Source organism: Indicator indicator, chromosome 29 (genome assembly GCF_027791375.1).
Source record: "Indicator indicator isolate 239-I01 chromosome 29, UM_Iind_1.1, whole genome shotgun sequence".
Lineage (NCBI taxonomy): Eukaryota > Metazoa > Chordata > Aves > Piciformes > Indicatoridae > Indicator > Indicator indicator.
Window position 1 is genome coordinate 4,222,052 of NC_072038.1, and position 11,724 is coordinate 4,233,775.

General features: G+C 45.2%; 1 protein-coding gene across 1 annotated transcript in view; it reads left to right on the plus strand.

The window, feature by feature from the left end:
• Positions 1 to 10,387, plus strand: part of SAP30BP (SAP30 binding protein) — a 33,181-nt gene extending 22,794 nt beyond the window's left edge. Inside the window, exons 5-11 of the mRNA XM_054393794.1 lie at positions 2,530 to 2,618; positions 5,554 to 5,645; positions 6,101 to 6,161; positions 6,626 to 6,677; positions 7,095 to 7,153; positions 8,781 to 8,865; positions 9,494 to 10,387. Of these exons, the coding sequence (XP_054249769.1) occupies positions 2,530 to 2,618; positions 5,554 to 5,645; positions 6,101 to 6,161; positions 6,626 to 6,677; positions 7,095 to 7,153; positions 8,781 to 8,865; positions 9,494 to 9,675 (620 nt within the window). The 3' untranslated portion in view covers positions 9,676 to 10,387. The remainder of the gene's footprint in view (positions 1 to 2,529; positions 2,619 to 5,553; positions 5,646 to 6,100; positions 6,162 to 6,625; positions 6,678 to 7,094; positions 7,154 to 8,780; positions 8,866 to 9,493) is intronic.
• The last annotated feature ends 1,337 nt before the right edge of the window (positions 10,388 to 11,724 follow it).

Sequence of the window (11,724 nt, forward strand, 5' to 3'; positions counted from 1 at the left end):
CACTGCTGACTCAGCCTTCAGCTGCCTACAGCTATGATGGCATCACAGCAGACAAAGATGTCTTAGTTCCATTATGAGATGCCTTCCCCCTTCAGTGCAATGGTGATAGATGGTTGTTCTCACATGGTTCAAACTAAAGAGCAGAAAGCACCAAGACCTTGAAAGTCATGGGTCCGAACATATTGGCTCATTGGGTGCTCTTGTTCCTCCTCCAGTGTTATTTCTGGTGCAGAGGAGCTTTGAACTGATTGCTCAATGTACTCTTATGACTTCCTTGATGCTAGACAAGAGTTCTTGCCCAGAGTTCCTGAGTTTACATGAGCACACAACTCTCCCTCCCATAAATGATTTGCTTCTTCGTGGTTCTTCTGTTCATATGCAAACATAAGGAGCCTGGGGGTTGTCTAACTTGGAGCTAGATGATTTATTTTACTGTTTTTTCTTTAGATCCTTTCTTTGCCTTAGGGACCCTGGATTTGGTGGCCTGTTTTCTAATGTTTCTGCTGATGCTGTGAATCTTTTAAGCTGTTAAGCAGCTTTCACCTTTCCAGAGAGCCTGGCATGCTGTCTGTTATGAACACTTCTGTCTATGTGCTGCTGTCTCTCTGGGTTCCTGAATCTCTAATTAAACCAGAGGCTTCCCTGCCCCAACAGCAGCTGTAACCTATAACAAATGTCTGCCTTGTTGTCAGGGAGCTCCTGTTTGCCTGCCTTTCTGTAGGGGCCCTGGCAAGCTTTCCCTCTTCCATAGAGGCACCCTCTTAGTAAATGCCAAAGGACACTTTTTGTTCATTGCTAGCAGCTGCTGAAGAATTTAACCCTCGGCAGCATCTTGATCAAATGGAGTGAGTGGTCTCCTGCCAGCTTTGCATCTCCAAAGGATGCTTGACATTTTTGCAAAGGAAACGGAAACTGTGGCATCACTGAACATGTGTAGTGTTGGTTATCTGTAACCTCAGCTGTCCCAGGCTCTGTGCTGGAAGGCAGGAGGGCACCCTGTGTTCTAACAGCCCTGTCTGCCTTTTTGGCCCTTCTGGGCTTTAGTCAAAGAGCTGAACATGAGCATGCTGGAACTGCAGTCCAGGCAGCTTTGGCTGAGGACTGTATCATTGAGGAGCTGCAAATGTCTCTTTTATCCTCTGCAGGCTACAACTCTGGGATCATAGAATTGTACATCATAGTCAGGGTTGGAAGGGATCACAAGGATCAGCTCATTCTAACCCCCCTGCCACAGGCAGGGACACCTCACACTGGATCAGGCTGGCCAGAGCCTCATCCAGCCTGGCCTTAAACACCTCCAGGGATGGGGCCTCAACCACCTCCCTGAGCAACCCATTCCAGGGTCTCACCAATCTCATGGTGAAGAACTACTTCTTCATGTCCAGCCTGAATCTCCCCACTTCCAGCTTTGTTCCATTCCCTCTAGTCCTGTCATTATCTGATATCCTAAAAAGTCCTTCCCCAGCTCTCTTGTAGGCCCCCTTCAGGTACTGGAAGGCCACAATACAGGGATGTATTCCCTGTACAAATTACAGTTGAGAACAATCCCAGCTATGGAAATGTGGCACAAATCTCAACTCCAAGACTCTGCCTGAAAGCTGCCTGGATTTCCCATAATAGTGGGAAAGAAGCAAGCACTAGGGTGAAGCATGGCTGTTTCTTTTGCTGATCACTCTGTAAACTAATCTTTACAGGTCAGTCAGGTACTCTGATAATACTATCAGAGTAGCAACACAAACAGCTCCAGAAGTCTTGGCAGCTTCTTGGTCCTGCAGAACGAGTTGTTTTTTCTAGCAAGAGTCTGATGCTAAGCAAAGATCAAAGGGCCTGTTAAGGAAACCTTAGCTTCAGGATGAAATGTAATTTCTTGTGGTTAACTCCTGACAGCCTTGGGGAGGGTTGTTTCCCTTCTTCATTTTTGTTCATGTGGGTAGGTCTTGAAATAAATAGGACCCTAAGTGATTATCTCCCCAAAATGACAATGAGCCAGACTGCCTTAGGTTGGTCCCTGATCCTCCTCAGACTGATACACAGTCTGATTCTCTCTCTGAGTATCCTGGCACAAGTTTTTGTCAGAGATTCCAGGTTATCTGAGCAGCTCAGTAGTGGACAGTGAGATACATTCCACAATGCCTTTGTTCCTCTAGAGATCCGTTGCTTTTGAGGATCTTAGCAACAATTGCAGCTGGAGTGGGAAGAAGCTTAGCTTCTCCAATTTCCATTCTGGGGTGAAGAATCCCCTGAAAATAAAGCTTTAAGCATGAGTGTGACACACAGCCATGGTATGAGGCAGATAAAGCAACCTTCACATCCCCCCCTTACAGCGATCTAACCTTTAGGTTAGTTGCTTCTTGCTCAGCACTTTGGAAACACCACAAGTACCAGTTGCAAACATTCCCCTGTTACCTTCACCTATTGGTCCTCCATGATAAAGTAGCACTAGCAAGGGCACAGAACAAGTTTAATGACTTGCATGGCTTAAATTCCCTTCAGCACTGCCAGAACTCATGCCCAGTTTGCTCTCTACAGCTTCTTTTTCAGAGAGAGTTCGAAACATGTCTCCAGATGAGATCAAAATCCCTCCTGAGCCTCCTGGTAGATGTTCTAACCACTTGCAGGTTGGTATAAGTCCACTCTTTTATTAATAAAGGCTTGCAGTTCATTAGGGAGGGGACATACTTGGGAACACTGCTCAGTATTTTTGCACACATCAGGAGTGCAGCATTTAAAGCTGGAGTTTTGCCACAGTGACTTTATGAACACTCTGTGTTAATGCTTGAGACTTTACTGCAATTCTAGTTTAGGAATCTCAGAGCAGTTTAAAGCTGCTTTCCTGTCTCTGGGAGTCATTTATGCTTTAAATTGAGTCTTGATCCCACCAGTGCCACAGAAGCAATGTTTACTGTGCAGGCTGCTATCCTCTTACCTCAGCAAAATTCAGCTCCCTAGGAAAGAACAAGTGATTGTTTTTCTGCACAGGCCCAGGAATCCCCTGACTGGAATAGTTGAGGCAGCATTGACTGGATTCCTTTTCCACCTACATATCTCCAGATGATAAACATTTAGAGGGCAGACTAGTAACTTAGAAGCAGCAAAAGAAAACAAATGCATGTTTTGTCTGGTGCACACCCAAATAATTGCAGTAACCAACTTTGCAGTAACCTTCTGCTGTTCTCTTCCTCCTGATGGGGGGCAAATGAAGAGCAGGGACTCCTGTTTCCTACCACCCATTGGAGTTTTAACTGCAGTGGTCTGCCTGGGAGAAATACAAGTGAAGAATCCCTTCTGGAGGGCTCTGTAAAGGAAGCTGCTAACATGCAAGGGTGATTCAGAGTGAGTCACCATCCAGATCATGCTTTCTCCTCACAGTGTACCTGGGCACACCCATTCCTCCTCTTGTGCTGCAGGAGGATTTTGCTGTTCTGACATCAGGGAGTGAGGGTGCGTTAGGTCTGAGGAATGCACAGGGCTCCAGCAGACAGTGAAGCAGATTTTCTTCCCCTTTGACAGCAGTTTGCTGTGTTAAATCCAAGGGGAACATGTCCTCTGTTTGCAGGTCAAACCACAACTCAGAGCACTTTGAGCAAGGAGTTGGGATTGTTCTTTGGAGATACAATATGGTCAAGGCTCTTCCCTTTTCTCAGTCTTCCTGTAATAAACTGCATCTTGAACTCTGCCCAAGGAACTATTTCCCCATTCTCCATCAGGGGAGACCTCATTGCTGTCTACAACTACCTGAAGGGAGGTTGTAGCCAGGAGGGGGTTGGTCTCTTCTCCCAGGCAACCAGCACCAGAACAAGAGGACACAGTCTCCAGCTGTGCCAGGGGAGGTTTAGGCTGGAGGTGAGGAGAAAGTTCTTCACAGAGAGAGTGGTTGGCCATTGGAATGTGCTGCCCAGGGAGGTGGTGGAGTCACCATCCCTGGAGGTGTTCAAGAGGGGATTGGATGTGGCACTTGGTGCCATGGTTTAGATAGTCATGAGGTTTAGGGTGACAGGTTGGACTCGATGATCTTTGAGGTCTCTTCCAGCCTTCTTGATTCTATGATTCTATTTGTACACTCTGTGAACTCTATTACTCCCTTCACAGTGGGGGAGACCAAAGGCAACACCTACTCAATCATTTCTACTCCCCAAATTCACCTCCTTGCAGTTGTTCCTTCAAACCTCATGATGTGTGCACTGGGTTTGGAGATTAAATCATTTCTTCCTGCTAGTTTTGTGAAGACTTAGGAAAACTTATTTTATAAAGCTTTTTTTTTTTAAGGTTGATGAAACAGAAGTTTTATATCAGCTCTTAACAATCCTCTTTTATTCAGCCATGAGCAAAGCCTTAGACCAGTAGTCAGTGTTCTGTATTTGAGATGACTGCTCATAAAGAGGGGAGGCATGAAGTGACTTATCCAGAAACAACAATGAAAAATTGACTCAGCTCTCCCATCCTGCAATGCCTCTGGTCTTACTTGATATGCCTCTTGCACATGACAAATTTGTGCTGAAATGAAAAGATGCAGGAGATTGTTCTCCTGGTAATACCACTCAAGTTTATGTTCCATCTGTGAGTTTCTGCTTTTGCTATCCCTTCGTTATCACCAAAGTAAAAACACTTTTAAGGTCTTTCACTACCTTGCTGAGGATGTAATTAAAAAAAAAAAAATCTTTATTTTTCAAACCTTTCATTCTTTTTTAGAGAGTAGACTGCTTGACATTTCTAAACTGAGGCAGTTAAATTGTCTTTTGCAGTGCTGCTGGCTTCAGTAACCCAATAAGCCTTGATAACTGTAGGAAGGATCTGCAGAGAAGCTGATTCTATCAAACTGACCACTGCACCCAGGCAGGGAGTTCCAGGTGCATTGTTCCTAAGAGCATTTGGCTGCCAGCAGACACCACCAGCAGTGCCTGAGGATGACATTGGATTTAGTTCTCTAGCAGAACGTTGCTGGGCTCACCTGTTTGTTACTCAGGTGTTGCCATGAGCCTTGTCTTCTGTGCAGTGTAGCCCAGCAGCTGTTTTTCAGGTGGAAGGTGGATGTGATGGTCACTCTATGTTAGGAGGGAACCTTTGGGGAGTTCACCTGTCCCTCTCAGAGATGGCTTCTGCAGTCATAGCTAAAGGAAACATTAGACAATTTCAAGGCCCAGCTTGGCAGGGTGCTAGGCCATCTCATTTACACTATATTCTTACCCTGAAAGGTTGGACTAGATGATCCTTGAGGTCCCTTCCAACCTGGTATTCTAAGAACAGACTGGGGAACTGTAGTGTGCACTACAGCCCCAAATGTAAATCTTTAATCACTGAAACCTTCAGAAAGTGATCAGTTCCCATCCAGACAGCTCATGAAGACACTTTCAGGTCTTAAAGGAAGAGGTGTCTGTTCTAATCAGCCTACCTGGCCTGGGAGAGGTAGAATCCTTGCTCCATGCAAGGAGGTCACTGGGAGAGGTGAAATCCTCGTTCCATGCAAGGTCAGTGGTTCACTTGGCATGTTTGATAGTCAGCTGGAGTGCTCCTTCTTTTTTGTACTGGCTCACCCTGTAAATCCTTCTCCCTTAGGATAAAATTCAAAAGCTGTACGAGAGGAAGATTAAAGAGGGCATGGATATGAACTACATCATTCAGAGGAAAAAGGAGTTCCGCAACCCCAGGTGAGTCACCATCTTTATCTCTGTCACCAAAGCACCACAGAGCAAATTCCAAGAATTTTCTTCTTTGGAGTTGTAGCATAAACAGAATCCTGGGCAAAAGGTGCTGCTGCTTGCAAAAATAAGACAGCATTTGTAGGTGAAACAGTAAAGCTTTTCTTTGTGCTCTGTGAGGCAGCAGCTAGGGATGGTGTGTTGATTGGATTTTTAAATGTGCAAGCTGTGGGTGAAGTATTTTTGATGTGTCTGTTCTGGGAGCTGGGAGATTCATTTGGGGGAAGCAGGGAATAATGTGGTTATTGACATGCCACATGCATCATGGCAAGTGGAGCTTCCCAGGTCCTGATTTTACTCATAGCTTGAAGAGGTGACTACCTCTTTGTACTGACAATCTGAACTGCATCCCAGTTCCTTCTAGCTCCCTGGCTCTGCTCTGAACTCTTGACTTTCCTTTGCAGCATTTATGAAAAGCTGATCCAGTTTTGTTCAATTGATGAACTTGGCACAAATTATCCAAAGGTGAGGTGCAATACTTTTGAGTCGTAGGGGTGTGGGTAAAAGATAATACAGGGGTGTAAGGTCTTACCTCAGGCTTTCTCAAGCCTGCTTGTTTAGTACCTTTAAAGGTACTTCAGTATGATCCTCTGCATTGAAGTGAACATTTTTATGTGGTACTGAGCCTCTGTGCCTCCAGCCTTGCTACAATGACTCTGAACAAAAGCTGCTGTGCTCTGTAGATAAATGGGAAACTCCTTGGCAGGGACAGAAAAATGCATCTTAACCCAGAACCCTTTTGGCTTCGATGCTGTTCCTTCATTCACAACAAAAGGTGGTCCTATAAAAGAAGGTCTGAGGTGATCTTTGTGGAACTGGGATACAAGAAGAAATCAGTGATGAATAAAACACATAAAGCATTTTTGAACTGGGTTTTGTTTACAAGTAGAAATAGCCCTAATCTGATTTTTTTTTTTCCTTTCTTTTAGGACATGTTTGATCCTCATGGCTGGTCAGAGGATTCATATTATGAGGCACTAGGTAATTCCAGGAAGTCTTGTCTTTTTTTTGTGTGTGTGTCCTTAGTTCTTTGTGTTTTGTAGTTAATTAACTGTACTGGAGTCTTGACTTTCTTTATAAATGAAAAGTCATCACATGCTGCTCTTTCAGTACTTCATTCTGGTTGGATGTGCCTGAATGTTATTGATGCTCCATCAGTCTGGAAAGCCTTTTCCTTTAAATTGGTTCTTCAAGGTTTCCATCTCTTCAACCATTAGCTCTGTGCAGTAATGCTTTGATTAAAAAGCAGTAGCTAGTTTCATGGCAGCTAAATCTTGTATACACCATTTGAAGTTTTTGATTATTGATGATGGGAAATGAGTGAGATAAAACCGTGGATTTGTGCTGTTCCTGGAGCTTCTTGTAACTTCTGTTGGGTTTGGGGTTTTTTTTGCTCAGCCAAAGCCCAGAAGATTGAAATGGACAAGTTGGAGAAGGCCAAGAAGGAGCGCACAAAGGTAGCTATTCAGAACCAAAAGAGATGGAAGTACAGGGGGTTGGTTTGCTTCCCTGCTGAATTTCAGTTTGTTGCTTTGCTCCTCATGTGCTCTGTGCTAATACTGCTTGGTATTCCCCGATTCTGTCCTTTCTTCTTGCATGCCTTTTCCCAAGCTGCACAGATCAAGTTGTTTGCCCTTCCTTTAAGGCCCCTTTCTCTAGGTTGCTTATTCCACCAAATTTCCTTTTGTCTTGTCAGCGTATTTAAAGCAGAGCTCTTAAACTGGCATTCAGTAATGCAGATACAGGGAAGATAAGACATAAAGAACAACTTTTTTTCTTATCTATGACATTTCACCTGGTGGCATAGCCTAGTTCTAGCTTCATTTCTTCATCATATCTCATTGTGAGTCTATCTGCATTCTCTTCTCCTGGATATTGCCTTCTTATATCTAATTCCCAGAAATGTTGGGCCTGTTGCAACTGTAACTGGGCTTGTTGCAAAATATGCATTCTTCTGTACCCCTCAAAAGAGCACAGACTGGCTCTAGGAGATTTTATTCCTGTCTTCCAGCAGTGCTGCCTTTAAGCTAGTGGCTGGCATCAAAATCATAGAATGACAGAATAGCTTAGGTTGGAAGGGACCTTTCATGTCATCTTCCTGATGAGAGGGACACCTCTCAACTAGACTTAGCTATTCAAGGCCTCATCCAGCCTGGCCTTGAACACTTCCAGGCAGGAGGCATCCACAGCCTCCCTGGGCAGCCTATTTCAGAGTCTCACCACCCCTGTACTGAAGATCCAGTCTAACCCTACTCTCCTCCAGCTTAAAACCATTCTCTCTTGTCCTATGGCTAGACACCCTTACGAAAAGTCCCTCTGCAGCCTTTCTGTAGGATCCCTTCAGGTATTGGAAAGCAGCTATAAGGTCCCCCCAGAGTCTTCTCTGGGCTGAAAAACTGCAGCTCCCTCAGCCTATCTTCATAGCAGAGGTGCTTCAGCCTCATTTGCAAAGCCCAGAAAACCATCTGATGTTAGAGATTGCATCTAACCTTGCAGAAGGTTCCTTGTTCAGTGTGTGGAGGTGGTTTGTTTTTTTTTTCTTGCAGCACATGCTGTGTCTTGCTGCTTGTTTTGGGTTTTGCACAGTAACAAAGGCATCTGATTGTGTCCTTGCCCAGATCTGCAGTTTGAAAAGAGGAGGCTGTGTGCTGTTGTAGCTCCTGTTGCTAGGTTTCCTGCCACCATGCAGTTGCAGAAAATCATGCAGGTAGGGGCTTGTCCTGCAGGTTTCTTACAGGAAAAAGAACAGAAACTTTTGACTGTGTAAATGCATTCTTTGATGGTCAGGGTCTGTCCCTTCTGAGCTGTATCAAATCCTTGTGCTTATATCAGTTACAAAGAGACTTTTATTGCATCTGTCTTAGGAGCTGGGTTGCAGGAATCCTTAACAATCATGACTCCAGTATGCTTTGGCCTCAGGTCTGCATCTTTCTTCCTGCATCACAGTCAGCTCAGAGGCCAGTGTCTGACATGGCATTAAAGCTGCTCTTAAAAACATGTGAGGTGGGTTAAGAAAAAGGCTTTGTGCATTTACATTTCGTTTTTATCTCCTCCCCTCTCTCCTATGTGTCTCTCCCTTCCCAGATTGAATTTGTGACTGGCACTAAAAAGGGCACAACAACAAGTGCCTCTTCTACAACCACCACCACATCCAGTACCACAGTGGGAGGTAAGGAACAGTTGTGATTGTGCCTCTTGAGCTGCAGCAAGGACGGGATTAGGGCTTCATGGAAACCTGGAAGGCTCCTCACTTGAGGAGCTGATGGATTAGCTTTTCTCCAGTCCTTGTATCCCATGGCTGTCCTTCTGCAATGAAAGCTTAGGAGAGAGCTTGGATAGTGAAGAGGTTTATTAGCAGGTCAAGAAACCTGCTGATGTTTATGGTTGTAAAAGTGTACTTGGGACTAATTTATCTTGAGAGATTTGGAAAGACTGAAAATTGTTCTCCTGCATTTCCAAGAGAGAGGAAGGGAGAGAAAACACTGCAGGCTGAGTGTCCTGTACCTGAGCAACTGAGATAAGTGTGCTCTGTTGAAATGAAATATGCTTTGGGGCAAGGAGTGAACCTGTCTCCTATTTGGCTGGAGTTCAGGTGCAGAGTTTTACTTTGACTCTTGAGGCATTAAGTTGTCTTCTCCTCAGCGCTTACTGCCAGTGTGTGCCGAAATCACTGCGAGGGGAAGCTGTCTGGCCAAGCAGTGGCATATTAAGAGCTGACAAGACAGGGTGTCATGAGGGGATTGGTGACCTTTATCATGATGCTAATACTTGTTTGCTTGACCCAATCAAACCCACAGATGCCCAGAAGAGGAAGAGCAAGTGGGACTCTGCCATCCCCGTAACGACGATAGCTCAACCCACCATCCTCACCACTACTGCCACGCTGCCAGGCGTTGTCACAGTGACCACCAGTGCAAGTGGATCCAAAACCACTGTCATATCAGCTGTTGGCACCATTGTTAAGAAGGCAAAGCAGTGACTGCTGTGCTGGGCCTGGAGTTTTGGACTTGCTGGTGATGGAAGCCATTGTTCTCAGAAGGGAGGGGTAGCTTTCACCTTTGGTAAAAGATGACGTGACGCTTTGAAACAGATCACAGTTCCCTTTTGGGAAGAGTGGGCCAGGAGCAGGCATGCCAGCTGTGTGCCCACAGCAATGGACCTCTGCTGAAAAGGCCTCTGCTTTTTGCTGTGGGAAGAACCCACTCTTGTGTGTGTGGTGCTGGAGGGAGGTGTGGGATCTGGAGTCGGCTTCTCAAAGTTAGCTTCTTAAATTACTGCAGTAGGGTCTTACTGTACCTGCAAGCCTGGTTTGGGGAGGGAGTGAAAAGGCAAGCAGGGCAGGAATATCAGTATTAGCCTTGTGCATTGCAGGGCTGCTAGCAGCTGTGATATGTGCCTCCCTCACTTGCTAACTCAGTTTTGAGGGAATTAAAGCAGAGACAGTTGGTCAGTGTCCACCTTCAGATACGTAGCAGAGACTTGAAGCAATCTACATCTGTAAGTGTAGACTCTGTGTTACAGTGCTGACATCTGTACCCCTGTGTGTATCTGAGTAGCTCTTAGTGACCACGTGTTAACCAGCTGGCCTCTTGAGGGAACTGCTGAAACAGGCTTGGCAGCATCTTGCAGGGATGGAGATTTCTGTGCAGAACCCACCAGCTGCAGAGGTTTGATTTGTGAACTCATTTGCAAAGACCTGCGTGGCAAAACTCTGCCATGGAATGAGGTTGGATGGCAGAGAAGCAGAGGCCAAGTGTCTGATCTTCATTGTGACATTGTCCATCTTTGTACTAGGTCGTGCTGTGACATGCACACATGGCAGTTTCTGCTTGCTCCACTGTTGTGAAAAAGTATTTTCAGTTGAAAATTTTATTGTATAAATCTTCTTACCTGTGTAGTGGAAAAAAAAATTATTATAAAAATGGAAAACTCTTTTGGAAAAAAAAAAAAAACAAACCCTGGTGTCATTGGTGTGTCTGCATTTCTCATCTTGGGGAGGGAGAATCAGTTCATTTCTTGTGCTTTGGGTTGCAGACACTCTTAGATGAATAGGAAGCAATTCCATGAGAGTGAGGACAGCACAAAGATTCTCTCCCATTATGTTTGGTTGTTTGGGTTTTTTTTGTTTGTTTGTTTTTTGGAATCTCAGACACTGGGGGAGGGAAAAGTAGAACATTTCAACTGATTTTTGTGGGAGATGCTTTTGTTGTAGAAGTTATTCTGAAATAGGAAGTGATGCAGCTCTTCTTAATGCTGCTTCTAACCTATTCCTGCATCTTAAACTGCAAAAGTTACCTTCTACCACTACCTCCTGGGTCTTTCAGAAAACCTTCCCTTGTAGAGGCCAGTCTCCCAAAAAGGGGCTCAGTAGCCATGAAGTGCTTCCTTGTTTTGAGGAAGGTGGGATAAAAGGACTTGGATAGTTCCATTTGTGTAGAGCAAGAGGCCTGCTGAGCAGAGCTGGGCTTGAGGCACCTGGAGCAGGTTTCAGACTCCTGCAGTGTCAAGCTCCTGGGCTGTGCTGCTCTGGCAGCTGACTCCTGAGCACCCATGGCTGAGTGTTTGCTAACTGTGGTGGAGAAAGCAACTTGGATCTGGAGAATTTCATAGAATCATTCAGGTTAGAAAAGACCCAAAAGAGCTGCAACTGCAACCTGCATCTCAGCTGCACTAATGCAAACTTGCAGCTTACACAACTAAAAAGTGCTTGCTGCTACTGCACTAGTGAGTGCTCAGGCTCACTCCTAAAAGCTGTTAGTCTTGCATTTCCTCCTTAAGGGGAGACTAAATGATCCCAGGAGACTAAAACTGGTCCTGGTTTCATTATTCCTTAGTCAGAGAATCACAGACTCATACTCCTAGAAAGCCAAGGGGCTTCTATCTGCTTACTGCTTTCTAAAGCATGGGTGTCTCCTCACCTGAGTAGGTCTGTCTTAGCTGAAACTCCAAGTTTGAGAGCTTCAGCTCTGCCGTGCCAGGCTGCTCAGCAGAGGGAGGAGAGCTGCTGTAATGAAGTCATCCCTGGCAG